Raw genomic sequence first — 27,996 nt, 5'->3', positions numbered from 1 at the left:
AACTGAAAAAAAATGAGTGATGAAAACTATGATGAGGAGACTAAGAAGGCTCTCTCAAAGACAAAACAAGAACTTGAAGCTCTCATTTCCAAACCACCTATTCAGGAAAAACATTTGGCAAAACCTCCAACCAAGTTTATTGCCGCTGTTGTTTTTCATTTGAAAAAGGAAACGGGTTATCCTGAAGGATTGTTTGATGATGAGTTTTTAAAAAAGGAAATGGTAAGCAGTTTGATGAATTCAAAAATTGTTGATCTTGAAATTTAGAACACCGACGAAAAAACGTTATTCTTAAAACAATTAATTAACGTTGTAGTTCATACCATCAGAAAGAATGTGAATGTAAAAGTTGATTTATTAATCAAAGGAAAGGAAAATCCAAAAAACACTTGTTTATTCTTCAAAGCTCTTGCTACAGCTGCTGGAAATAAGGATAAATACAAATATAAGGAGGCAATTGAAAGAATTAAATCTGGAAAATACAAGGATGTTACTGAACGTGAAGATTCAGCACCTGAAGGAGCTGGAGCAAGGCCTACAACACAACAAACAACAGGTCAAGCAAGACCTACAACACAACAAACTCAACAAACTCAACAATCACAACAACCATCACCAACATCTCCAACTACTGTAAATCCACAAAATGAGTCAACATCAAAACCTCAACAACCAGTTCAAACAAAACCACCAACACCATCTAAAGATGATAGATCAACAACCCCAACATCAATCGATATGCAACAACCAAAACCTGCTAACAACTCTAGACCAAGTTCTGGAAGAGAAGTTTCTAAACCTTCTACGCCCAGCAATCAAGAGGAGCAAATGCAAGGACAAATGGATGACCCAAATCTCGCTCAATATTCCAGACCTTTCTCATCTAGAGGTCAATCTGCAAGAAGAGCTCCACCAAAAATTAAGACCAATGTAAGAACTATTGATACTCAGGAAATGCCAACAGAGAAGGCCCAAATTGAACCAAAAGGGGCTGAAGGCTTAATCACTGATGATACTGAAGAAAAGGAAGAGGAACAAATTATCATTGAAAAGAATGCAGTTCGATCATCTGTGCAAGTTACAACCGAACAAAAGGGTAGTTTGATGAGTAAATTGATGGAAAATGAGAATGATATTGAAAAGAAACGATCCCAAGGTAAGACTGTTCCTCAAAAGAGCAGTGACGAACCTGTAAAGGGAATTGTTCTGCAAACTGGTAAGAAGGAAAAGGATAAAGAACAAACAACAACAGAATTATCAAGTTTGAGAGAACAAATTCAAACAATTGTTTCCAAGGTGAATCCTCTTGGTAAAACTATGGATTACATTCAAGAAGATTTAGACAGTATGCAAAGAGAACATGACATGTGGAGAAAGGAAGTGGAAGTTCAGAGACAGCGATTAATAGAAGAAAGACTGAAAACTGACCAAGAAGTTTCCTCAGTCCAAGCTCAACTGAGAGAATTGGAGCAAAATATTTTGGATAAATTGGAAAAGATCAACTCGCTGAAGAGTACTGTCATTCAAAACGATAAATTATTGGAAAACCTGCTAAGAAATGTTGTCTCATAAAATAAATGTGTATATTTACTTTTACTTCCTTTGAAATAAAGAGTTTTACAAAAGGATTTGAATAAATAGAAAATGAATTTCATAGTAAGGGACTGAATCCTATTGATAGAAGATCTGGATTTTACATTTAAATTATTTACAATGTTCTTTAATTGGTGTATTATGAAATGATGCAGCCATCTCTTTCAGCATTTTTCAAGCCATTACTTGAAGCTGAGCTGTTTCTTCTTGTAACTTGTGAGCTAGCTGAGGAGGAGGATGAATTCTTACCATACTCTGATTGTTCATTATTTGTCAGACGCAGCTTACTGAAAAGATTGAGCGTTTCATCATAGTTAGAAATGCTCTTCTTTCTTTGTGGAGTATGTTCGATGAGGGAAGAAGACGAGGAGCTTGTAACAAGTGTGGTAGAAGAGTTGGAAGATGGTATTTTTGTTTGTTCTTTCAAGTTAGGAGTAGACTTTTCGTTAGATGATAAAATAAATCTTGCAATGGCTGACATGTTCTTCAATTGAACATTTGGATGCTTGGAGAGAGATTTGAGAACTTGTTGAGCTCTAACCTTGGCTTGATCGGTTTGGGCAATGGCAAGTGTACTACACAATCCAACACTCAATTGATAAGGTAAAATTCTACCACCAACAAGAAGCTCTTCACAGAACTTTCTAACCTCAAGAGCCATATTGTAAAAGTTTGGAGGTACAACAAGTTCAATCTTCTTAAAGTCAATCATAGATCTTCTATTTCTTGATGAAGAAGATTTAGTATTCTTATTCTTAAAGTGATATTGCTTCATGGTGGTCAGAACTCCCACTTGAACATTAGAGTTGGCCTTCTTAGCCCACTTGGCTGTGAATCCAGTTCTTGAAGAGATTGGTTCCTGCTTTTCATTCAAATCAGGAAGTATAGAACTTTCAACTGTTTGATCATGTACACTCGATTCACTTGCCTGCACACTAACATAATTGTCAATTTCCTTAGAGAATTGCTTATTTTGAACTGCCAAACAAATGAGTTGAACATCATTCGATGTACAGAAATGAGCGCAAAACATCCATTGTGGATAGACCATCTTGAGACACTCCAAGAGTCTTATCGAATTTTCAAAATAGTGGAATAAATATTGAATTTGATTATCATTGTAAAATTCAATCATTAAATAGAGACAAGTACTCAAAGGACTGTCCTTATAGAATTGAGCTCTAGAATCTGTCCAAGTATGTTCATCAGCATAATTGGCCCATTGATAATCTTGAAGTGATGGAAATCTTGATTTGAGTCCATCCATTGCTACATTTTTACAAGTTAAAAATCTTCTAAATTGAACATAAACACCAATTCTATCACATTGTCTTACAACAGTTACAATATCACTTGGATAGAATTGAGAAATGGAAGGTCCATAAAAGCTATCTTCAAAAACCATACCAAAAAACCCAGATTGACATTTCAAAATGCAATTACTGATAGAAGTACTATCTAAATTCTTTCCTGTATGATCTTGAATGAAAACATTCTTTACCAATAAATCTCCCAAAACATTTGGTGGTAATTGACCCATTGGAACTGTCGATGGATGATATTGACCACTAATAGATGGCAATGTTTGCTTTCTCTCTACAAACTCAAATGATTCATTATTATTATATACAATATCAGAGTGTCTATATGAATTTTGTTGTTGTTGTTGATAGTGTTGTTGATATTGATGATGATGAGCAGATGAATTCATTGATTGATTATTTGAATAATTAGAATCAGAATAACCATGATGATCCATCATGCTATTATATTCGGAAGGCATATTTTGATAACTTCCATCATGAGAATAATTTGAAGGTGATGGAGGAGCTGTATGATATGGCATCATCATACCACTACTATTATAACTGGATGATAGAGAATTTGATCCACTAGCTGAATTTCCATTATTATTAGTAGTAGCACCATCGAAAGCCATCATCATGGATGAATCTTCAGCCTCTACACTTCCGTTACTAATATAATCGGACCCGTAATAGTATGGACTAGATGGAGCACCATTCGAACTTCCACAATTGATAGATATGGAGGAGGTATTAAAACCGACTGGTTCAAACTCTGAGAAGGTATCGTTTCCCAAGTCTTCCAACTGATCGAAAATCATGTCGCCCATTTTTTTTTGATTTTTTGTTAATTGTGTTGGATTCTAATTTGATGTGAATTGGAAGGTTAAATTGGATTCATTGTTATTATTTACAATAATTACGTTTGCCCTTAATATTACCACCTGGTTCTTTCCATGTAGTTATAAAAGGCATTTGATATTTGTAATTGAAATTTAAAAATAATTTTCAAATTATGAAATAAATCTATTCTGTAGAAGAATGTTGTATCAATTTCATTTCTACTGCAAAAGTGAATTGTTTTTCATGAAGAGAATAAGATAATAAAAAACTTGGTGAAGAAACATTTATTAGCACCAATAATATGAATAGGAGCAAAGAATGCCCAAGCTCTCGGATATTTAAGACTCACATGGTTCAAAATATGACACTGTTTGAATAATAGTGAAATATTGATTAGGTTATGGCGTTGAGAGCTTATAGAAAGGAACCATGTAATACAAATTTGGAGGGAGAAAAGATTTGGTGGGAGGAAAATTGTCTCCTTTTGAGAGAAACAACTCTTAGGGCTGTTTGATAATAAATTAAATCAGCTTAAGCGACATACAAATTCTTGTCAATAGTTGGAGGTATTGGCTTAATTTCAGTACCCAATTCTTGTTCAATCTTGTACAAGTTAAATCTGTCTTCATAGGTAACAAAGTTAATTGCCAAACCCAAGTGACCATATCTACCAGATCTACCGATTCTGTGGAGATAGGTTTCAGAGTTCTTTGGGAAGTCAAAGTTGATAACAACGTTAACAGCTTGAATATCGATACCTCTGGTGAACAAGTCGGAAGACACCAAGTTTCTGCAAGCACCATTTCTAAAGTCGTGGAAGACACGGTTTCTCAAATCTTGTGGCATCTTGGCATGGATGTAGAAACAACTATAACCAAGTTCAGTAATCTTCTTGGCCAACAATTCAACTCTGTTAACAGAGTTACAGAAGATAATAGATTGGTTGATTTGTAGCTTAGAGAATAAAGTGTTAAGACAGTGAACTTTTTGTCTTTCTTCGACAAAGGCATAGTATTGGGTTACACCTTTGAGTGTTAACTCGTCCATCAAATTGATTTCGTATGGTTTGGTGAGCCATTTGTCTCTAAAGTCCTTAACAGTAATTGGGAAGGTAGCAGAGAATAAGAGGATTTGACGAGATGGAGGAACGAATGAAATAAGTTTTTCAATCAATGGAACAAATTCAGGACTCAAAAGTTTGTCAGCTTCATCCATGACCAACATGGAAACATTGTTCAAGTTAGCAACACCCTTGCTAGCAAGATCGATAATTCTACCTGGTGTACCTACGAGAATGTGAACAGGCTTGTAAAGTCTAACAATATCATCTTTCAAAGAAGTACCACCTGTGGTAACCATGACTTCAACGTTGAGGTACTTTCCGATTTCTTTACAAACATGACTTGTTTGCAAAGCCAATTCTCTTGTTGGAACCAAAATCAAAATTTGGATTTGATTCTTTGAAGTATCAACTCTTTCAAGACAAGGAATAATGAAAGCAGCAGTCTTACCAGTACCGTTCTTGGCTCTGGCCAAAATGTCTCTACCGAAAAGAGCTAATGGGACAGTTTGTTCTTGGATGGGAGATGGTCTTTCGAAACCCTTTTCAAAGATACCCATCAATAATTCTCTCTTTAAGCCGAATTCTTCAAAGTCAGAACCTTTGGTAAGTGTAACATCTTCAGTTTGCATACGGTCATCTCTAGGTGGCAAACTAAGCTTATCTTTCCATAATTCGTCTTGAACCAATTCTTTAGCAATAGCCAAGTTGGATGGTTTATGAGTATCTAGTTCGTTGATATCGTCAGTGACTGTTTGTCCACCAACAATTGCTGAATATGACAATTTTGGAGCGGTAGTTGGAGAAGTGGTAGGGACGGAGGTGGATGGAGTGGTTGTTGATTGTTGAGGTATTTCTTGGTGGAGATTCTCATTAACTTTGTTCATATTCTCCAGGAGATTACGATGATGGTTGTATGATTGCTTTGAATTGAATCTTCCTCCTCTATTGTTGTTATTATTGTTGGTATTACTTTGATTATTGTTGGTGTTTTGGTTGTTTCTATTTTGATTATTATTATTGTTGTTGTTTAAATTACTTGCTGAGGAGTTAGAATTGTTATTGGTTGTATTGTTGTTATAGTATCTTCTATTTCTGCTGTTGTTATTGCTACCTGAACCGTTACTGGCCACATTGTTAGTAGAATTATTGGTTGTATTGGCGCTACTTGTTGTGTTGGTGCTAGAAGTACTGTTACTGCTGCTATAGACTGTTTGTTTACCTCCTCTTGATCCACCTGGTTGTTTTGATGGTGGTCTAGAACTACTTTTTTGATCAGATGGTGGCTGCTGAATAACAGGATGGGTTCTGTTCGTGCTTGTACTCATTTTCTGTATTTACAAGATGAGGTGGATAATTGCAATATGGTTGAGAAAATTTTGTTGTAGGAAATAGTTTTTGCTACTACTTTGTATAGATTAGCTTTGTAGTAGAACGAATAATAATAAACTATTACTTGTTAATAATACTTGATAATATTTTGATAGCTATCAATGGGAAAAAAGACAGCTTTTGCTTCAAACAAATCAAAAAGATTCTGGATTGTGCTAGATTGCGCGAAGTTAATAATGTATAAGATACTACGCCTGTTTTCTTTGGCTCTTAGTTGAGAAGGAGCTTGAAGAATTTTTTTTTAATGCTTTGTTTTTTTGTGTTCTTTACAAAACGTTGCTTGTGTATGCGTTCCTTTATCGTACCGTTGATGATTCCAGCAGCAGCGATGTCAAGCAAAACTTTAATACACAGAGAACTTTGTATGAAACAACTAATTGGTGATTCTACATTAAAATTGCACCTCTCTTTTGAATGGGATGTGTAATACAAATTGTAGAAAGATGGATGTTCAGTGATGGATTTTATTAACATGAGCCTACACAATTTACAATAAAGTTCTAACGTCAGCACACAAGCTGCAATAATAACATTATCATTGAATGAATTGATTGACTGCCATCCATTTCATGTAATTGCCTTTCAACAATTCAAGGCATGTGGATGATTAGCCACTTTCAATTTATTGATGTAACCAATTGAAACAACGATAATAATGTATTACAGCATAATTATAATCCAATTCCTATCATCCTCTCATACTATTGGACAAGTTCCAAGAGTACCGAATTCTGATGATGTTTCAAAATCAAAGAGTAAATCGACACAAAAAGATTGAGTGTTTCATTTCAGAATACAATCACAAGTTGTGAGTGCATTATTGCTTTATAATGTTTAATATTGACGGAAACAATTCCGTACTGAATGACAGAACACAACACGTGTTAATTGAATTTACAAAATCATACAAATAGGTGAATCTCCCTTACAATTTTCTCTTTTCCTTTATTATTTCATAAACAGTTCTCAAATACATTTGATTATCGAATAGAACAACAGAGGAATCAGTTGTGAGATCATTGTCTGGAAAATCATTTTCTAAATCTGGTCTATCTACTGAAATGAAATGTTTCTTGATAGAGTTTTGAGTTTTTCTTTGATGGTGTTTCAATTCCTTAGTTTGACTTGATGATGATTGAGGTCTCACACTACTGACATGAGAAGAGGATTTCTTATGACTAGTGGTAGTGCTAGATTTCTTATTTTCACTATTATTGCCACTGCTGCTACTAGTGTCCTTATTATTGGAGGAATTCTTCTTGACTTCAGATTTATCCTCATTGGTTTCATCGTCATCAATAATTTTAGTTTTTTTACGTTTCTTTTCTTCGATGGAATCTCCAAGAAGATTGGAAATCTTGTCTGAACGACCACGAGCAACTTCACCCTTCAATCCTTGTAATTCGGAGGAAGAATCTGTAATTCTCTTTCTTTTAACTCCATTCATTGGGGATGATGAAGAGGCTGATGTTGCTGATTTTCTTCTTGATGGGGATGGTGGAATAGTCTTGTCGTCCTTGGATTTTCTAGGTGTTGTTCCAGAACTAGTTGATTTGCTAGAGCTTGATTCTGAATTATTGGTGGTGGATTTCTTGGTGGAAGTGTTGCTGCTGTTATTACTTGTGGTGGAAGAGGATTTTTGAGAGGATGAAGATGACAAGGAATTGGAACTGGTTTGTTTTTTCAAAGGAGCAGCAGAAGTGGTGGATGAGGCACCACTTGGAGGTTTCCTAGAGGATGAAGATGTTGAATTGGATGAGGAGGATGAAGATGGTTTGCTAGATGAATTTGTTGGTTGTTCCTTCTTTTTTGCAGCAGAGGAAGATGATGCATTCAATGAAGAGGAAGATGAGGTTTTTGTCATCGGATTAGGTTTTGGAGTGGATTTGGATGAAGATGGTTGCACACTCTTCTTTGGATCCTCACTCGTCTTTCTCAAATTATTATTGGACATGTTGATGATCAATTTAATTTACAAAAATACGTAGAAGAATGCAAAACGTTTTTCACTCTATTATACGATAAGAAATTATTCGGATATTACAACACAATTATAATATTGGTTGATTTTTAAAGTAGGTCAAAATTGTCTCTCAGATCGTGTTTTTGGTTGTGGAACACGTGTAGGCGAAGGAGAAGAACAATGCGTGGCAAAAGATGGTAAACAGTTTTTCAATTATTTTTTTAAAACAATTTTCAAAAAATTTAAATTAAAAAAACCAATCAGCAAACACACAAAGAGAATGGAACTCCAACAACGACAAGGTTTTGCATTGAATGAAGAGGATCAGACTCCAGTCATACCATCAGGTGGTGTAGCAACAACAAGTGGCGATTCATCTACCTCATCACCAACCTCAACAACACCAATTGTTGAACAACAGGAGAGGAAACCAATTTTAAATGTCTATGATTTGTATTCTATTAAATATACATTGGATTCTGCTGTCCGATCGATTCTTTTGGAAGAAAAGGGATTCAAGGAGGATACTACTTTGAGTAATATTAAATTAATTGTTGGATTTTTGGCTTGTGGAGGTGCTGTTACAGCCTATTTTACTAAAAATCCACTCTATGCTTTGTTTTTATGTATTGCGTATGTATCTTTACGAGTTGATTAATTTTATAATAATAATGGATGAATTATTGTTGGAAATTTATATTCACGCATGAATTGATTTATTGTTGATATTATTAATATTAATATTATTTAATAATTATTCTCATTGAATTTAATAATAATTTAAAATTGTTCTCGATCTATTTGAATTTTTACAAAATCAATAGTTATGTAACTGTTATATTCTCCCTCACACTCAATGGTTACTTTTTCGAACAAGGTACATTCCTTTTGGCTTACTCAATGCAATACGGATATGTGAGAATTGAAAGTGATGTCTATGATGAAGATGAAGAAGAAGCTCAAAAGAGAAATTGTCCAAAATATCAAATTTCGGTTCATTTCCCAACCTTAAACTCGCTCTTCTCCAAGTATAAAGCATCTTCCTGCACAGTCCATCACTCCTGGTATGTGAATGATCTTTTTGATGAATTCGGAGCATTTGACAAGAAGGAAGTAAGGCAAGCAGTGACTGATTTGATCAAGAGAAAGGGGCAATAAAATTGTGCTTGAAGGGCGGGAGGCAATAATCTCTGTTCATTCCAAATTCTCAATCTTAATAAAAAAACAAGACATCATCATCACTATTACAGTGAGACTTTGGAAAGAAGTTATTGTTCTTTATGGGTCTACCTTCTTGTTATCCAAAGATTTCATCATTATCAGTCGTTGACAAACAATCTCTCCGATTATTATTCCTGATCCAAAAATTCCACTTATCACCTTTATTCATCAATGAATCAATCACCGAACAAGTATATTTCACCTTCCCATAATCTCATGATTGCTCATGATATTAGTGCAGAGCTTAAAGAAATGGGGAAGGGTCTTCAATCCTTCTCAAAGAATGTAACACAGCTTCGATCACAACTAGAACACTCAAAGAAGGGAGTTTCTTCTTCCTATATCATCCTTAGAGAAATGAATACAACTCTAGCAGAATACAAGAAAGAATTTGAAGAGTTTGCAAACAAGACCTACAGGAAATAACCATTGTGCATCCATAACCATAGTCCACATCTTATCCCATGTAACATTAATCCACCCGCTTAAATCTTCCTTTTTTAAGGTTGATTTGTGCATTCCAAACAAAATAAAACCCTCACCAATTTCATTATCAAACTGCTCTCCTTAACCCTAAGCTGCTGTTGCTGTAAAGATCCTCATCTAAACTATATCACCACAACCAACATGAGCCCATGACCTGAAACAATTGTTCTCCATTTCTAAATTGACAATTTAGTGAGATGAATAAATTTGTGGCAACAGAAAATAAAAATCTTGAAAAAATGCGAAAATTCTTCAAAGCGTTTTTTTCTGGTTCTCGGAGTGGTGAGGAGACTCTATCAACTGGTCCTATTGAAGAGTGGAGGAAGGAGCAATTTGTATTGTGGTTGAAGGAGAAGGAGTTTGATCAGAGTATTGTGGATGGTAGGTTGAATATTTTGAAAGAATTGATTATTTGATCATCGGAATTTGTAATGAACGTTGTGATTGATGAATAATTGATTATTTGGTTGATTTTTAAAAGCCATTCAGGAGAGTATGGTATTTGATGAAATTCAGGATTATACCAAGCTTGGATTGTATGATTTGGTAATGGTCATTCCGAATGATGCAGCTATTAATGTGATAAATACTCTTGCAAGTGATCACCCTTTGATTTTTGATATGGTCGGAATGGATGATATTGATGAATGTATTAAAACAGCAGAATCAGTTAAAATTACCAGAGTTGAGGACATGACAGAAACTCTCAAGAGCATTTCAAGACATAAGAATCTTACAACCTCTTCTCAAGTGGATGTTATTGAACAACAATCGATGAATAGTAATGAAAAATCAATAGTAGAACAGGATGAAAAGAGGAAATCAAACCCTACAACATCAGCAATAGTGGAAAGAGAATGGGATTTGAATATTATTGAAACATTTTTATCATTGCAGAGAAAGAGATTTCATGAAATTCCTGTCACATATTGTGGTAGCATGCTAGATAGATCGATTGGAAGAGATATAGAATTCCCTTTCTGCCAATCCTCTGATGAGATTCATGATTTTTCTAAAGATCTTCCAAAATTCACAAAACTGACACCACAAGAAGCACATTCCATTGAAAATATTGTAAAGAAATTGAAAAATATTAATTCTCTTTCATGTTTAACAGATGAATCCAAACTTGAGGAAATTGCTCAAAACTTGGCCATTCCAGAGAGATTTAAATTTTTCTACATGAATCCAGATTCAAGCGTATCTGTTGATGATGACACTGAAAAACCTTTCATCACTGTACAATTATTACTGAATCACAGAAAGGATCTCACCGATGAAGAGTATCCACTTGGAGCCTTCTACTTTTCCATAGTTATTGGTCCATTCTGTATTGATTGGAGTGAGAGTGGAATTGCCTGTGTTCGTAGGAAGGATATTTCCATGTCAGAACTTATAGAAATAGAGACTGTTTACACAATGTATGAAATTGATTCTGTATTCAATACAGTTTCAAAAGTATGTTGTGAATGGTCTGCTACGAGAAAATACGATGCTAAAAAGACTAATCAACAACACTTTGTTGTTGATTTGTTACACAGAATCAGTATCATGTCTGTGATTAATCATAACAGATTTTATGATGCTACAGAACCAAAGAAGAAGAAGAGAACCAAGATCAAACAAGCATTTTCACCATACTTGAATTATGGATATTTTGGAACGTGGATCTCTATTTCAACCTCAATGTGGTACAAATTACTGACCCAACCTGAATATGTTTTGAATGAAGAATTGAGACAAACTCTTTTGAATGCCATTTTTGAAGATGAAATGAATTCATCCACAACAGTGTAAGTTTTTAATCTTTTTATTGGAATATTTATGAAAATATTAAAATTGGTGGAATACTATATTGAATGAAAATAGATTGGATGTGGAAATGATAAAATCAAACATTACAAATGATGAGAAATTTGTTTTTATTAAATTTTCCTCTCAGAAAGCATTGGATGATTTTGCCACTCTCACCACCAAGATTAATGTCAAGACAGTTAAGGAACCAAACTTTACCTTTTCACTTTTGAGAGCTTTCGATTTGGCTTTTGGGGATTTTGGAAATAGCACCAAATTCCAACCTTTGAAAACTCCTTCAAAATTGTGTTCCTTTGGAGGTTATTCCATTCCATTTCCAAGGAGATAGAACTTTTCCACCCTGTTAATAATAAAACCTGTAAATTAATTGAAACATATTCAAAAGACTAGAAAACAATCGATTATTATCTGTTTGATATTTACAAAATGATTTTATTTGTACTCTCTTGAATGACTGCAAGACCAAGTAATTTACTTACTCAGAGAATTACTGGTACTTGCACTGGCTGGATGAACATATTCAGCCAAAACATCCTCAATAGAATTTGAATTGGATGAGAATAATTTAGTGAACCAATTATAACCCAATCGAATGGAATCGGTAGCTCTTTTTCTTGGACTCAACATGTTTTCATCATTACTCACTGAACGATCATGAGCAACAGAACCTCTACGTGGTGACATTAAATTTGCAGAGCTAGTACTACTTGTCAAAGCAACTGGTGGAATGTAAGGTTGAATATTATCAACTCTGACTTTTACAGGTTGAGTGAAACGACTTGAATCTTCAATAATACCACCAGTAGCACGTTTCATTTCATTCTTCACAGAGAAGAATAATCTACAAATTCTCTCAGCTTCAAATCTTTGCTCTGGAGTCAAGAATGAAAAAACTGAATTCTCCAATGATCGACTTCCTGAACAAGTCCAATCAATTTCCTTCAAGGAAACTTCAATTGCCTTGATGTATTTTGGAGTTTCTCTCGAATCCATGAAGAGTTCTACTTGCCATGTAATATGGAACAATTCAACAAATTCTTGTCTTGGTTGAGGAATGCCATTTTTGGAAGGTGTGGACACAGATGCAGGGAAGAGTTTTGGATTATTCTTTGTGAGCATACAATCACTACGTTGATGGACAACGCTTAAGCCACCACCATTACTAGAGGTTGGTCCATAGTCACGGAATGAAACTTTCCAAGTTCCTCTGATATCCTTAAATTGGTCAATTGTAATTGTGGACTCCTTATTAGGCAATTGTTGAATAGAATTTTTCAAAGTCATGATACATTGAGCAACTTGTCCAAGTGTACCAACCACAATGGATTGATCGACAAGTGACAAAACCTTGAGCATTGGATGTGGAATTGAATTTTCATTTCTCTTAACGCACAAAGTTCTGAAAACATTTACCAAATCTTCAGGTTGAACGTTGCAAGAGGTGAATGTATTGGTCAAATCTTGATAACAAGCAAGTGTGCAGAATTTACCTAAATGGGAAGGTTTGGCAATGCCAGTTGTCATTTCAAACATGTCATGAACAGTGTTAATGATATCAATCATTCTTAGAGTAGGATCCTCAATAGTTGCAAAATTATGAATAGTTTTAAATTTTCCACTTGTTGGATTATTATTTCTGACAGATTGTTGTCTGACAGGTTCAAAAGCATCAATTGTCATACTATGTGACATTCTTAACAAATCTCTAGTAAATTTCATATTAGAAGATGCTTCTTTCAATTGAGCATCATCATTAGTATTCGAAACCCAACTCTCAGTTTGTTTGTAAATCATTTCATTGAATTTTTTTCCCAATTTTGGAAGTGAATTTTCTATACAAAAAGGTTCCAAACCTTTGTATACTTGTGGGAAAACATCAAAACTGGAAGAGATTGTCTTGTTACTTGTTAATGGTGAAGAAGGTAATCTTGGAGAGCTCATGTCAGATTTAGGTGTCATGATTAATGATTGACTTCTGGCATGTAATCCTTTAACTGGTGTCTTATCAGATATAGGTGTAGCAACACTACCTTTCTGTGAAGGTGGTGTTAATTTCAATTGTTTTGATCTGTCAGGTGTAGTGGCTCTCTTTTGTGAGTTTGGTGAATATGATTCTAACATGTCATGCAAAGTATCATCAGCTAGAGCTGTTCTTTTACGTTTGTTAGGTGAGGAAGTATCCAGATTTGATGTAGATGCACTAATTGTTGCACGTCTTGGTTCTTCTTCGACAGGTGGCAGGCCAAGAGCTGATGTCAGCGTTACATTGGAAGCTGTCGAGGAAGATTCTGTTCTAAAGAGTTTTTGAAAGAAGGATCTAACCATTTTTCCTAGTGGAAGTGTGAGTGGCCTAGTAAAGTTATTTTTTTTTGAATTTATAATTGATAACTGGCAGTTAAAAAGAAGTGGCGCCAAATTGTGTAACGGCTAGTATTGAATTTGAAACCATCACAAATAAATTAGATTTTTTCAAAAGTACAACCTCAGATAACAAATCTCACAGTCCCAAATCGACAAATTTTTTCACAAGTCAACAAAAAGACTCTTTGTATAATACTATATAATACTATACTTGACATTCTCATATCACTACATAAAATTTTAATCAACTTGTACAAGCCGAATGTTCACATTCTTAATAGTTAGAGTCCTTTGTTCATTTCAATACTTTACAATTTTTACCTGCAAGTTGTTGATACTATCTTAATAATTTCATAGTTTACAATTTCCACTTATCCCCCCACAAAGATAAAAAAAAATGCCTCCACGCCGCGCAAGAACAGAAGAGGACAAGAAGACTTCGAAGAAATCAAAATCATCAACATCATCATCGGGTGATAATGTCAAAGTGCAAAAGAAGAGGAAACAAACAAAATCAACCTCCTCTAAGAGAGGTGGTAAAGATGTTGTTGCTCCAACGGTGATGGAAATCAACGACGATTCGCAACAAGATCAAGAATTTTACTTTAATTTGTGGGGACAAGAGGTGAATGAAGATTTGATGCAATATATTTTGGATTTTGTACCGGTTTATCCTGATTTGTTGAATATGAGAGCAACGAATAGATTTTGGAAGAACAAGTTGGAGAAGGTGTTCTTTCCAAAGGTGAAAGTTCTTGATTTGTTGACCAGAGAAAAGAATCAAATTGAAAAGTTTAAAAGTACCAAGTTGAAACAGATGGCTAGTTATTTTCCAAATTTTACCAAGTTGAGAGTTTGTCAAAGTGGTTGGGAGGCCTTTTTTCAACAACCTAACAAGATTGAAACATTTGAATTTTTTGATTTGGAATGTGTTGCTTTGGCAACTGGGCTTTTTGAATTTTTGGATGTTTTAGTGGACTGTCACAAGAATAACAAACACTCTTCAGATCTAAAGACTGTCAATATTTATGGAACTTCTGAAAATGGTTACATCTATTTTGGCACAGACAAGAACAAAATAATTAACTACTTGAATGGATTGCACAATAAGAAAGAAACTCCCATGAGCTCTCTAGAAACAATTAATTTGAAGTATCATAATACATCAGAACAACTTCTGACACGATTGAAAAAGGTAAAGGCTGATAACCCTATCACTGAATATGATAATGTGCTAGAGTTTTGGGATATGCTGGTTTATGAGGAAAATATTAATTGGAATCTATTGCACCCATTCAAGCTTGTAGAGTTGAAAAATGACGATCTATATGATGTAATAATTGAATATGCAAAGGCTCAAGACATTCCTGTCCAGATATCAGAATTTGAATCAGAATTGGCGCGTAGTGATTTATTGTTTGACGAATTTTACAAAAAATTTGTTGCTAATACTGATCTAGAACCTCATTTGAGATACAAAATGGACCGTTACATGTTAAATAGAATATTTCAAAATGGAAATGATCATCTGTTGAATCTAGTTATAGAGAACAAAGAAATACCACTAATAATCGAAGGCGCATATAACCCGTTGACATGCCTGGTGAATAATCGGAAAATAACATTACTTAAAAAGGCTTTAGAAAGAGAGCCTACATTGTTAAATTTGGGAAATAGTAATGGAATAATAGAGGGTAATGCTGCAAACATGAATCTTCTTTACTGTTTATTCAAGTCGAATGTATACAGTTATTCCCCAATTCCATTCGATATAGTCAAATCTTTAATAGACCTTGGAGTGGACCTTAATTATACCTGTTCAGAAGGATCTATTTTAAGTTATATCTCAGATTATAGTGCTGGAAGTTTGTCACTCTTCGAGAATATTGAATTGGAAACTTTAGAAAAAACAAATTCTAATGGATTAAATGCAATAGAAAATTGGGCCTCACGATTAAGACAATTTGGTTCTTATAACAGTATGGAATTTTTAAAGTTTTTCAACAAAATATATCAAAGAAATGGCAAAGAATTGAAAGACTTTAGAAGCTCTAATGGTGGTAATCTGCTCCATATTTTGTCACGTGCACCAAGCACACTTACTGATTATGCTATTACAACTTTGGGCGTTGATATCAGCCACAAGAATAATGATGAAATACCAGCATTGTTTGTTGTGAATTCCAGTATGTGGAGTAGTACATTGCTTGCATCATTAAAATTAGAGGAGTTAAATTCGAGAGATGCAAATGGGCAAACTCTACTCTGCAAATCTCTCCTTGATTCTGAGCGGCTAAGTAGTTTGCTTGTTGAACGGGGTTGTGATTTGGAATATGCCCTTTCCAATGTTCCGTTCAAATCAGAATTTTTCGAGTTAAAAAAGGGGGAACCATACATCAATGGAGCCAAATTACTTTTGTATTATGCTTTTGCACGCTCCATTAATTATTTTTCTATTTTGAACAAGAGTAAGGAGGTTTTAAAAAAGTGTCTTGAGATTGAGATTACAATGAGTTCTGAAACACTTGGAGTAGTTAATCTAACTCCTGTACATACATATTTAATGCTTGGTATTGAAACTCAAACTATTGCTGATCTTGGCTTGATTACAAGAAAGAGGTACATAGTGAATGGGTCAGTGGATTATGGGAATTATACAGACGAAAATGAAGGAATGATAAATTACTATGCTCTTCAAGCAATGAATGGAATTTATAATGAGTATTGTGTCAATTCGAAGTTATATGAGGAGGAGAGCAGTATTACCAAATTAAATTCTTGGAAGTTAGCAGTGAAATATGGTCATTACAGGGTGGCTAAAAAAATTATACATTATTTAGGTAAACCATTAGACGAATGCGAGTCAACTATCAATGAACTGGCTTCTGCAAACTTGCAATATCACATTTTAGAAGAGTCTTTGAAGCGTAAGCTTAAAGAAAAAAATCTAGTAGGAGATGATAAGAAATTGATTTCAGGCTATATTTTCAATTTTACTCCTTTTGGTGACTTTTCAGAATTAGAGCCAGTTGAGGATTTAATTGATTCAGATTTGTTGGAACAAAAGTGTATCGTACAACTTGTGAATAGAGATGAAAATAGAGAATTGACTGAATTTCTTAATAACTACGGGAACACAAGCAATCCTTCTACCATCAAGTATATTGGGAAAATGTACAGTTGCGTTCAGGAGCCTGTTACTTATCAATTAAGCATGTTGGAGGTTTGTGCGTTGAAAGGTTATCCCCTTAAAAAAATTCAAGAAAAGTTGACAACAGAGAAGGAAATTCTTCAATTCTTGTCGAGAATGGATAAGAAATCAGGCAAAACAATTATGCATTTATTGTGTGATAGTTCCTTGCCAGTTTATTTCCGAGTGGAAAAGAGAGAATTGCACTCATACAAGCATTCTCTTATTGTTTCATTACTCTCCAAACTTTCTGCTGCTTCCAAAAAGAAAGTATTGAACTTATTAGACGACAACCATGAAACTCCAATCTTTGCTGCCATCAGAGCCGATTTCAAGAATTTGGTCAAATCTCTGGCTCCAAACACAGATATGAGTTTGAGAAATTCACAAGGAAAGAATTGTCTCGAAATTTCGCAATCAGAAATAATTGACATTCTTATACAGTATGCCGATAAAAAGACATTGGCCTCAAAGAGACAAATTGATGAAGAACAAAAGAGTAGAAAGAAGAAAAAGTAATTAACAAAAAATTGTACATTAAATTCATTTAGAATTATTTTAATTTCCATTTAGAGATTTCCATTTGGTTTCGTGACAAGTGACTTTATTGTAAACACTTGAATAAATTTTTGGAAAATCAATAGTCATCCCCGCACGAAATTCAAAGAATAAGGAATCTTCTCATTGAAAGGGATGATTAAATTTTTATTTTTACAACAACTTCTTGTAAAATTTGTTTGAAGTATTTGCATGTATGAATTTTCAAGTGGAAATGCCATCTCTTAATTGTGTGCTGATAGCCAATTTTCCTAATCCTTTGGCTTTTTTCAAATAAATTATATTCATCCAAATTGGAAAGCGCGCCAAAATAATAAACACTTCCAAAAAAAATGCAGCCACTAGTACTTGTTTGATGATATCTCCTTGCTTATTTTCTTCGGTAGCTACCTAAGCTTCGGATAATCGACCATGGACACCAGGTACTAACTACCATCAGAGAGAGAACAAGCCTTTGTTTTATATAAGAAGAAAAGGCTTGTTTATTAAAACCTTCCGACAAGTTGAAAAAAACAATAAGATGAAGAAACAAGCCGTACAATTAATTTTGCTAGCAATAATATTAGTCATCAACACCCTGCTGACGATACAACCTATTCAATCACTTTCGATAGCCATCAATAAGATTAAAGCCACTACCACTACCACTCCACAAAATGTACAGACAAATAGTAATGTAAATAATGCACCTTGGACACAAGTCAATTTAAATAGTTCTCAATCGAGATTTTCCACCTTTGACTATCGTCATGATAGTTTTTCATTAATTTTGAGAGAATGGTCATTATCGGCCATAGAAACCTCCTCCCTTGTGTTAGACAGTGTGGGGAAGCAATTGCTGGTATTGCTTCATCCATTTATGAAAGGATCTGATCAGTTTGAACCATCTGCTCATCCAACAATGACCTTGATGGGAGCTGTCAATTTGGAAGATGGTTCCTACTCAACCATTTCACAATTCATGCTTCCAGCTGAATTGCAGGAAAATGATTATGATACAGTAATGCCAACTCCAGTTGTCGATAGTAAGGGAAATTATTTCCTTGTCAGAAAGAATATCACTAAGGGAAGTAATGTTCTCATCAAGATTTCACCAAGTTGGAAATGGACCACAATGTATGAATCAGATGGTGTGATGGATATCATGCACGGTTTATTAATCTTTGAAAGATATGGCGAATCTTCAATCGTTCTCTCAACCAGTAGAAATATTATTTCCATCGATACCATTACCAAGACAATTAATTTCATGATTCCAAGTGAACAAGGATATTTTGGTCAACTCATTAGAGACTCCAACAGCCCATACGCTTTTGCTTCAATTTATGGTGGTTTGATTAAATTCGAACTCGAAACTGGTATAGTTGTTACTCAATCACGTTCTGGAGCCTCTCTCGTTCCATACCATCTCAGTTCTCTCAAAACAAGAATGCTTGCTCTCTCACAGTTTAGAACTCTTGATGGATTCATGGTGTTTGCAACAACTTTTGACAAGAATAATTTGACTAGTTCCTCCCTTTCAATTGGTTTGACAGATAAGGCATCAGTTTGTTCCAATGCAATTGCCACTGTTGGTGATGAGTTTGTAATTTTGTGTCGTACAAAAAGTAGCAATTACCAACTCTTTGGCCTCAAGAGTAAGGCTGAAGATATTGAAAGAACTTGGACTTTGAATATCAATTCTGAAGGAGCTGTCTCACAACAATGTTCGCTTCAAATCAGTGTTGTTGATACCAACTCTAGATTTGTTTCTGTGGTTTGTGACCAATCCATTCTCCTTGTTGAAACATCAAAGGGTAAAATATTCCAACAAGTCAACATTGAGGATCAAGGAAGTATTGATGAAGACACTCAAATCGTAGCAGCCCAAAATAACAAGCTCTACATTTTGAGAGAAAAAGTTCCAAGAATTGACGCAATAAAAATTGGTCTGTAGTTGATTGAGTTTCGGTTTAAGCATTTTGTCTAATTAATGCAGTGTAGAGATTTCACTTTTGGACAATTTTTTTTATTTTCTTTGTTGGTGTTAACACCACAGACGAAAACCTTAAATTACAATTATTGTTGAGATGGTGGATATTGAGGTGGATATTGCATTCCTTGTTGTCCTTGTTGTTGTGGTGGGTATTGGCCAGTTTGAGGAGTGTACATGCCTTGTTGTGGATATTGCATTCCTTGTTGTTGTGGTTGCATTCCAGGTTGAGGCATTCCTTGTTGTTGTGGTGGGTATTGGCCAGATTGTGGATTATACATGCCTTGTTGTGGTTGCATTCCTTGTTGAGGGGTATACATTCCTTGTTGTGGATAACTTGGAGGATTCATACCTGGTTGCATTCCTTGTTGTTGTGGAGGATATTGACCAGTTTGTGGAACGTACATTCCTTGTTGTGGTTGCATTCCAGATTGAGGCGGATATTGACTTGTTTGAGGATTATACATTCCAGGTTGTTGCATTCCTTGTTGTGGTGGATAACTTGGAGGATTCATACCTGGTTGCATTCCTTGTTGTGGTGGATATTGAGGTGGATATTGAGGTGGATATTGGTGACCATTCATTGTCATGGTAGTGCTAGTCATTCCTTGTTGTGGATAGCCTTGTTGAGGAGGGTATTGTTGAGATGGTGGATATTGGCCCGCCATTGTTTGAGGCATACCATAACCTGTTTGAGGTTGCATTCCTGATTGCATCACTGGTTTTCCAGTATAAGTTACGGTTGTGGTTGTTGATCCCAAAGTTCCATAAGCTCCGCTATATCCAGTTCCTTTATATCTCATACCTCCACTTTGTAAGAATAAGAATGCTAAAATTAATGAGCTAATCATAATATTGCTTAAACATACCATTAATAAATTCTAAAATCATCATGCGTAAATAAACCCTACACTCGGTTGTTAAATAAACTTACCATTAAGAGTGATGACCTTATTGTGATCAGTATCAACCATTTTGAAGAGATGCTTAGTTTCACCTTTATGAGCTCCCATTTCTAAAATTGTAATTGCAATTAATTGGTGTAGAACAAATGCAAGAGTGAGAAAATTCGTCATCATTGTCATCCACAATTTGAAAAAGACACATTTTAGGAACAAAGATATCAAAATATAAAAACAAACCTTGCATAGCCTTCTTGAATTCCTTCTTCTTCAAAACTCCATTTCTATCCTTATCATATCGATAATAAACCATTGTTGCTTGATTAACAAATTGTTGTTGATTGGTCATCATTTGTTGTGGCTATATATTCATGACATCCAATTAACGGTATTTCATCAATTTTATCATCATTATTCCGATATTTAAAATTCATCATCGTCATTATCATTCAAAAAACATACAACTTGAAAACCAACAGGCAACCACCTTGGTGTTCCTCCTTGGAAGAATCCGTTCATCTCTTAAAATACAAAACTATTGAATATTTTTTTTTAACTTTGAAAAGGTGTTGAATCGCACACTGTAAAACATCATGAACTTGAATATTATTCATTACCCAAAAGATTTAAAAAAAATTGAAGAGTTCTTAGTAACTTGTGAGTTGTTGGATTTTGTAAATAACCACACGGCTGATGCTGCTGATGGTAGATTGAGAGGATTTTTGAAAGATCGGTTCAAATATGAGAAGGAGAAGTGTTTAATGTTTGCTAGTGGTAGGGATTTGATAGGAAAAAGAATGCGACTTACTTTGGAGTATCACTCTCCTAATGATTGGATTTCTGAGAGTTGTTTACCACTCACACATTCTGTTTCATTTTCTGTTGGTTCGAGAGTGGATGTGAAGGATTACTATGCAGAGTTTAAGGAACCTAGATCATACAAGATTATGAATTTTAATTTTTATATGGAACAACATTTAGTGAAAGATGTGGAAGGGAATGTACACTACAACTCGGATGATAGGTGCTTGGATAGCCCAAATACTGTTTTAATAAGGAGAAATGATACAGAGTTTTCAAAGAGCTCAATTATTTCAGTTGGTAACATGTTCAGAATATTGAAGGAGGGGGATGTTGATACATATAAGCTCCAGCAAGTGATGACAATTAGAGATGACATGAAAGAATGTTTGATTCTTAAGGCATCGGATTCAAATGGAGAGATTGATATTGAAATGTTATTTGAAAAGGGAAAACTCTTATTTGAAATTGGTAGTGGAATGTTAGGAGCAACTCTCCAAGAGAGGTATTATAACTTGGATGATGACGTTTGCTGTACTCTTTATGTAAAAGGAGAAAATATGTTAAATGAGCTAGTGTGGAAGGGAGATATAATTTCTAAAGATCGTTCCAATGAGAGATTAACCATTGGAAAGTTTACTTTGTGTGAAGATACTACTCAATAGTTATTGATTGGAAAACCTTTTTCACTACTTGTACATGAAAAACTATTTAGAACCTCCAAAAGAAGAAAAAAGAGGCCTTTCAATCGCCACCGAACATGCATAAATAAATGGGAAAAGCAGATCCGATTCAGAATCTAATTTAGAGCTCAATTCAAAATATTGAACTTTGCTGGTGTGAAGTGTCTTGTTTTTAAGTGGCTCAATATCTTCCAAAAATTCATGAATTTCATCTCGAGTCACTTTATGCTCCAAATCTGATTTCAATCCCAGTAGAAGAATGCACGATTCATTACTTTGCAAAAATGACTCGACAGTTTCAGTTTGTAAAAATCTTTCCTTCCAAGAGTAGAATAATTTCTTGGCATTCTCAAAAGAATTGTGATTATTCAAATCAAAACAATAAAAGTGACTCTTTACAGTCTTGTGATATCCCCAAACAATTTCCCTAAATCGTTCATTACCACCAGAATCCCACGAATGCATTCTCAATAAATTTTGAGTATTAATTCGATTGAAAAACTCGACACCAATGGTCCAAGTGTAAATCTCTGAAAATGGTTCACCTCCAAATGCTCTATGATGAAGGATTGTCTTTCCAATTTTATCATCACCCAACACTGCAATTCTTGAAATTTTTCCTTCTAAATTAGGAGTTTTCTTATCCTTCACAAAAGAATTCATCAATTTGAATTTGAATTGTTGAAAGAGAATATAACTGCTAGTCCAATTTCCGTTATTGTCTGGCATGTACATCATTGGAGCAGAAAATTTAGTCCACAATTCTGGAAACAGAGTCCAATAGATTTTGAAATTTTTCGAAACTTGTTGCAATAATACTAAATTTCTAATGGGTAAATAATCCAAAATGTGAATGATCATTTCCTCTGGTAAATTATTTTCCAATTTACTTGAATATTTAATTTTGTTTCTATTCATACTTTCCAATTCTTGTTTCCGATCAGCATCACTAATTCTAATTAATTTACAATTGGTAGAAAAATAATCAGTAATTAAAGAGTGGCCACTACTCTTCGATGGTGTACACGATGATGAAGACTTTGAATAACCAGCAGGCAAGGCTGGAGTGTTGGAAGGTTGCTTGTTGCCCATTTTTTTTGTAATCTTTATATTTAGATCATGACAGGTCAGAGAAGCCTTCCAAATTTTTGAAAACATATGAACTACTGAAACACTAAGAAATTATCTGTTTATAAATGCAATTTACACTTGGCCATTAGATTTAGAGTTGGTAAATCAGAGCGACCATATCTTTCCTCGAAAATTGTTTCATAATCTTCGAAAAATTCGAAAGCTTCTTTGTAATCTTCATTGTGGAAATATTGACATCCTAGAATGTATCGATCCCATTTGGTTTTCTCTCCCCTTTCCTTCAATTCATACATCCATTCTATTAGAAATTTAAATAGTTTAGTTAAGCCAATAATATTTGCATTACTTACCATCCATTTTAACATCATTTCTATTTCCAATTTCGTACACTGCAACATCTTCTGTTTTTTCCTCACTCATATTAATACTGCAGTCATTTTGACGGAACAATCGAATAGTGTCGATATATCTTGTAAGGAATGATTCGGAAGATTCCTTGTGAATTGGTTCAGTTACCAGAAGTGAAATTGAGAAGCTGGAACAAGTTTTGGAAAGTTTCTTCATGTTGGCATGGCAACTTCCTATGGAGGCATGACTCTTTGCTTCTCTCGTACCTATATTTCCAACAATTGATTCTTGAGTGTGGAGCGACATTCGAATATTGAGAGCTTGATCAATATCTTCTCTGGCATTCCATTTTTCAAGGGATTTCAAGAGTTTATCTCTAAGAATGTGACAATTTGAAATTCCTCTAAAGATGTGGTTTGGTTGATCAGCCAGGGAGTTCCAGGCCAAAGTGATGAGCTCGTTATCGAATTGTCCAACTTCTGCAGCTGAAGTCAGACTAGTTTTATGAATCGAGTCAAATAAATCACTCAACATGATAATAATATCGTGATAATCCAAATGATGTATGCAATAATCAAATCCTTCAATATAAATTCCACACATTGTCACTTGTCTCTTTTCCAATCTTAAAGCCAGTTTGTTCTTCTTAAAGCTGAAAGAACTTGAACCTCTACTATGTCCTCCAACTAGGAATGATCCCAAATGAGATTCTTTGGTGTGATAACTTGAATTGGCATTAATATCCTTTCCACCATTATCAATTTCAAGTAAGACGTTAGAAGGTAGGAAACTTCTGTAGGTTTTCAATCGATTTGCCAACATGACAAACATTTTTTGCAGCTTTTCCACTTCAATAATACGAGTATCTGAGAATGAAAAGGATTCCAATTCCATATTTGATATTGATTCTGCTGCCTGCATAAATTTGTGAAATGGTTTTACAATTGACTTGGATGCTAAAAATCCAACAATGAGAGCAACACTGATAATGATAATACTTGAAATTCCAGACACTGTCAATGCAATTACTGTACTCTGAGTATATCTATTCTGAGGTGTTGCCCAAACGATAATCCAGTCCAAATCCTGTTCTGAACAAACTCTCATAGCATTGATATAGTACAACGATCCCTCTGCCAACAGAACCTTTCCGCAAGTTAGGGAGCTCAGATTATTATTTACACTATGATACATGAATTGAGCGATTTTGAATGTTAATTCATCTGCAAAAGTTAATCCAGTTTTTCTGATCACCTCTCCATTTGATTCATTAACTTCAACAAGGGGATGGGCAGTATCACTACATGCTATCAAGAATTCTGTTTTAGTTTCAATTACAAACGCAACTGATCCATCAACAGATTTGGTTTGTTTCTCTAGAAAAGAAGAAATTGAAGCTGAAGTCACATCATAACCAAAATAATAATTGAAATTGAAATTGCTCACTCTTGATGAATTGAAAGTGTTAAGGAGTGTAAGGAAAGTCACACTAGGTACTGTCGAATCTACATAACTCAATGAAAATGACGGTCTTCCACTATGCTCATGAGAATGTGTGACCAATGGAGAAAGATCAAATGGTGGCAGTTCAACAGTTGCATTCACAAGATTTCTCTTGCAATAATCCGAGTGTTGTACATCTTCACAAAGGTACATTTTCTGCCCCTGTTGTTTGTTCACATCTAGATAAAAGACAGAATCACCAGATCTATAAATCCCCCAACAATTTCCCACTGTATCACCAATATACAGCGTTATTGTAATTTCAGATCGCCCTAGAGCCATTTCACTCTTATACAAATTATACATTGTCTTTTCAATGAGGGAGGGATCTGAAAAATTAAAATCTTCTGTTAACAGTCTTTTCGTTGTTTCAGATACTATAAAAAATACCATCAAGATATTAAATTATAATTAGAAAAAGTATTATTTGTATATTAAGGTAAAGTAAAAACATACCAATGACCAAATTCTGTATCGTTTGATTAATATTATTTACAACTGTTGAAAATTGCTCAACTCTCAATTGCGAACTCATCACAGCTAATGTTGGAACAGTAGTTGATATCCAAATACTAGTCAATGTAACTACCGACAATATCACCAACGAAGATATAATCCCCACCAAACAGCAACTTATTGATCTGAAACACATTCCTCCACCATAGGCTATTTCCATCATATGTGAGGTGGTTGAGGCGTTTTCATCCTCATGATTAGGATGAAAATGATAACTTTGATAACTGGCCTTTAAATCCTTACCACTCTCCTTCCCACTTGCCTGTATAGAGAATGATTGGGAAGAATCTTGTTTTGTCGTTTTGTTGTTGGTGTTGGTGGTGGTCATTACTGGAGATGTGGCAACAGGAGACACTCCCCCAACAACAATACTGCTATTAGAGGAGGTTTTGTTTGGGAGTGCCATTCGTGTTGTTGATGAAGTGGATGATGAAGGTGTTTGTTGATGAGTATTATCCTCACCTTGTGGAATTACCTTATTCTTCATGGTATTCTTATATATTGTATATTATTATTAACTTGAACCTTTGGATTGTCTTATTGTTTGTTGAATTTTTTGCCTATTGCTCGCTTGAAAAAAATATAATAAGGCAAATATATAGTGTGTGTGAGTATCAAGTTGGAACGTGGTTATTTTGTTTTTAAATTGTGGAGATGCAATTTTTCAATGCTTTCCCTTAATAGTTTCGAGTTTCCTTAATAATAAGTTCTCGCTGGCAACCGCAATGCAATGATCGCGCATTTAGTGGCCTAATAAGGGTTTAATTACCCGAAATTTGCTTAGATGATTCTCACAATTAATTACGTTATAATATAATGAAACATGAGGAAAATTAAACCGCCAAGAGAGGTTTAGCGAGAATGATAAAGGCATCTCCAATGGTATCTTTCGATAACACAATTCTTGATTTGGCAACTGATAAGGTGATGGGAATGTTGTGCTTGGAACGAATGTCATTTCTTATTCGAATTGTTTCGTCATCCCATGGATTATCATTCTCAGCAAGTGGATTCGTAATGAGTATGGCCAAATATCTTTCACAATTCTGATTTTGAGATAAATATTCCAAAGTTAGCAATGATTCTTCCAATGATATGAAATCCTTCTCATTACAAATAATTTGATTCACAAAACATTTTTTGAACCATTGGAAACCTTTCTTTCAAATGTTTCATTCGAACTAATCAACTTTCCACTCTCACACTCCACAATAAATATAAAATCCTGAATACTATTCATCACTGCCTTACATTTCTCTCCCTCTACAGTAATTCTCTCCAAAATTGTTTTCATCATTTCGTTATCTTTTGAGAGTTTGTGTTGCACCAATTCTAATGCTCGAAGCATTTCGTTTAGGTTGATTTCTAATTGTCCAATTTCATCTTTTTCGTGGAGTTGGTGTTTTGGAGGGGGTATTCTTAGTGTTGGGTCATTGTCTTGTGTGACTTTCTTAATTATTTTTTGGATGGATGAAACCCTTAGAATAATACCAATTTCAAAAAATCCCTGCAATGCTAAACTCAAGATTGTGGAAAGAAGTGCAAAGAAGACATAGATTGAAGCGGATCCTCCAATAATTATCGATTCATTCCTTCGCTCATCATCAATTCTCACAACCATTACTGCCTTGTTTTTAAAATCTCTGAATAAGAGAAAGTTAACTAATCTTGTTCCAACAGATGATGTAGATGGATTTGAAACTCCAAAGTATGAAGGACATGTTCTATCTTCATATGAATAAACTTGTGAAACTTTGGTAAGAAAACTTGAACTTTCTATTTCGTGTCTATCAAAAAAAGATGAATATTCATTCAAAGTAGATTCAAAATTATGATAATTGGCATTCTCTAAATACTCAAATACTACTTGGGAATCATTCAATCCATTCACATTTTGTAAATCCATATCAATTTTGAGTTGTGACACATCTGTCAAATCATCCATATTATAAACAGTAAAGCAATGACCAGTTCTCAATGCAATTTCATTCAAAACATCCCTTTCCAAATATCTTCCATAAATAATAAACCCATCTGCCATACTTGTATTCAAAGTTTGAATTGGGGTTCCAGAAATTAATAGAATTTCCTCATACGTAAGATTTGCATGATTTTTAAATTGAATTGGCGGAAGAATTTCCAACTCGAAAGTTTTCTTGTTGATTTTCTGTTTGGGTATCAAAATTGAATTCACTCTCATTGAAGAATCATTCCAATTCCTTAAATAAAACGAATCTAAATGAATTAATTCATCAATCAGTCCATTAATTTCGTCCAAATTCCAACATGATTTGTAATGTAGTAGGGTACCATTCGGATAATACATTGCAATATAATTCAATGACATTCTCTCCATGAAATAACAGGGATAGTAAGTTTGGAAGAAGAGAGAA

General features: G+C 34.5%; 14 protein-coding genes across 14 annotated transcripts; 6 read left to right on the top strand and 8 right to left on the bottom strand.

Annotated features, from left to right (window-relative positions):
• The first annotated feature begins 5 nt into the window (after nt 1–5).
• Nucleotides 6–1,602, top strand: NAEGRDRAFT_79626 (uncharacterized protein). Its single transcript, XM_002677535.1, has 2 exons — nt 6–222; nt 268–1,602. The coding sequence occupies exons 1-2, from the start codon at nt 13–15 to the stop codon at nt 1,570–1,572; spliced, it is 1,515 nt and encodes a 504-aa protein (XP_002677581.1). The 5' UTR covers nt 6–12; the 3' UTR covers nt 1,573–1,602.
• Nucleotides 1,603–1,698: 96 nt separating this feature from the next.
• Nucleotides 1,699–3,743, bottom strand: NAEGRDRAFT_79625 (uncharacterized protein). Its single transcript, XM_002677450.1, has one exon. It carries the CDS (start codon nt 3,725–3,727, stop codon nt 1,733–1,735), a length of 1,995 nt encoding a protein of 664 aa, XP_002677496.1. The 5' UTR covers nt 3,728–3,743; the 3' UTR covers nt 1,699–1,732.
• Nucleotides 3,744–4,014: 271 nt separating this feature from the next.
• NAEGRDRAFT_79624 (dead box ATP-dependent RNA helicase) lies at nt 4,015–6,435 on the bottom strand. Its single transcript, XM_002677449.1, has one exon. It carries the CDS (start codon nt 6,126–6,128, stop codon nt 4,272–4,274), a length of 1,857 nt encoding a protein of 618 aa, XP_002677495.1. The 5' UTR covers nt 6,129–6,435; the 3' UTR covers nt 4,015–4,271.
• Nucleotides 6,436–7,117: 682 nt separating this feature from the next.
• Nucleotides 7,118–8,146, bottom strand: NAEGRDRAFT_67185 (uncharacterized protein; the record flags this gene model as incomplete). The annotated part of the gene is made up of 1 exon (XM_002677448.1): nt 7,118–8,146. The coding sequence occupies one exon, from the start codon at nt 8,144–8,146 to the stop codon at nt 7,118–7,120; it is 1,029 nt and encodes a 342-aa protein (XP_002677494.1).
• A 289-nt stretch (nt 8,147–8,435) lies between these two features.
• Nucleotides 8,436–9,313, top strand: NAEGRDRAFT_67184 (uncharacterized protein; the record flags this gene model as incomplete). Its single annotated transcript, XM_002677534.1, has 2 exons — nt 8,436–8,788; nt 8,980–9,313. 2 exons carry the CDS (start codon nt 8,436–8,438, stop codon nt 9,311–9,313), a joined length of 687 nt encoding a protein of 228 aa, XP_002677580.1.
• Nucleotides 9,314–10,097: 784 nt separating this feature from the next.
• NAEGRDRAFT_79623 (uncharacterized protein) lies at nt 10,098–12,050 on the top strand. The gene is made up of 3 exons (XM_002677533.1): nt 10,098–10,243; nt 10,344–11,655; nt 11,732–12,050. Exons 1-3 carry the CDS (start codon nt 10,102–10,104, stop codon nt 12,003–12,005), a joined length of 1,728 nt encoding a protein of 575 aa, XP_002677579.1. The 5' UTR covers nt 10,098–10,101; the 3' UTR covers nt 12,006–12,050.
• Nucleotides 12,051–12,148: 98 nt separating this feature from the next.
• NAEGRDRAFT_67182 (uncharacterized protein) lies at nt 12,149–14,002 on the bottom strand (the record flags this gene model as incomplete). The annotated part of the gene is made up of 1 exon (XM_002677447.1): nt 12,149–14,002. One exon carries the CDS (start codon nt 14,000–14,002, stop codon nt 12,149–12,151), a length of 1,854 nt encoding a protein of 617 aa, XP_002677493.1.
• Nucleotides 14,003–14,435: 433 nt separating this feature from the next.
• Nucleotides 14,436–17,747, top strand: NAEGRDRAFT_67181 (uncharacterized protein; the record flags this gene model as incomplete). The annotated part of the gene is made up of 1 exon (XM_002677532.1): nt 14,436–17,747. The coding sequence occupies one exon, from the start codon at nt 14,436–14,438 to the stop codon at nt 17,745–17,747; it is 3,312 nt and encodes a 1,103-aa protein (XP_002677578.1).
• A 547-nt stretch (nt 17,748–18,294) lies between these two features.
• On the top strand, nt 18,295–19,729 carry NAEGRDRAFT_79622 (uncharacterized protein). Its single transcript, XM_002677531.1, has one exon. It carries the CDS (start codon nt 18,307–18,309, stop codon nt 19,720–19,722), a length of 1,416 nt encoding a protein of 471 aa, XP_002677577.1. The 5' UTR covers nt 18,295–18,306; the 3' UTR covers nt 19,723–19,729.
• A 115-nt stretch (nt 19,730–19,844) lies between these two features.
• On the bottom strand, nt 19,845–21,209 carry NAEGRDRAFT_79621 (uncharacterized protein; the record flags this gene model as incomplete). Its single annotated transcript, XM_002677446.1, has 5 exons — nt 21,123–21,209; nt 20,901–21,021; nt 20,693–20,773; nt 20,628–20,639; nt 19,845–20,587 (listed from the first exon to the last, which is right to left on the bottom strand). The coding sequence occupies exons 1-5, from the start codon at nt 21,177–21,179 to the stop codon at nt 19,845–19,847; spliced, it is 1,014 nt and encodes a 337-aa protein (XP_002677492.1). The 5' UTR covers nt 21,180–21,209.
• A 44-nt stretch (nt 21,210–21,253) lies between these two features.
• On the top strand, nt 21,254–22,126 carry NAEGRDRAFT_48828 (uncharacterized protein; the record flags this gene model as incomplete). The annotated part of the gene is made up of 1 exon (XM_002677530.1): nt 21,254–22,126. One exon carries the CDS (start codon nt 21,254–21,256, stop codon nt 22,124–22,126), a length of 873 nt encoding a protein of 290 aa, XP_002677576.1.
• A 225-nt stretch (nt 22,127–22,351) lies between these two features.
• On the bottom strand, nt 22,352–22,759 carry NAEGRDRAFT_4835 (rab family small GTPase; the record flags this gene model as incomplete). The annotated part of the gene is made up of 1 exon (XM_002677445.1): nt 22,352–22,759. A coding segment is annotated over one exon (408 nt), but the record flags the coding sequence as incomplete, so codon positions are not given.
• A 575-nt stretch (nt 22,760–23,334) lies between these two features.
• NAEGRDRAFT_67177 (uncharacterized protein) lies at nt 23,335–26,090 on the bottom strand (the record flags this gene model as incomplete). Its single annotated transcript, XM_002677444.1, has 3 exons — nt 23,335–23,534; nt 23,587–25,464; nt 25,544–26,090. The coding sequence occupies 3 exons, from the start codon at nt 26,088–26,090 to the stop codon at nt 23,335–23,337; spliced, it is 2,625 nt and encodes an 874-aa protein (XP_002677490.1).
• Nucleotides 26,091–26,729: 639 nt separating this feature from the next.
• Nucleotides 26,730–27,644, bottom strand: NAEGRDRAFT_67176 (uncharacterized protein; the record flags this gene model as incomplete). The annotated part of the gene is made up of 1 exon (XM_002677443.1): nt 26,730–27,644. One exon carries the CDS (start codon nt 27,642–27,644, stop codon nt 26,730–26,732), a length of 915 nt encoding a protein of 304 aa, XP_002677489.1.
• Nucleotides 27,645–27,996: the final 352 nt, after the last annotated feature.

The sequence above is a fragment of the Naegleria gruberi genome, assembly GCF_000004985.1.
Source record: "Naegleria gruberi genomic scaffold NAEGRscaffold_22, whole genome shotgun sequence".
NCBI classification, from domain to species: Eukaryota; Heterolobosea; class Eutetramitea; order Acrasida; family Naegleriidae; genus Naegleria; species Naegleria gruberi.
Note: the sequence above shows the minus strand (reverse complement) of the source record. Positions and strands in the feature narration are given on the sequence as shown.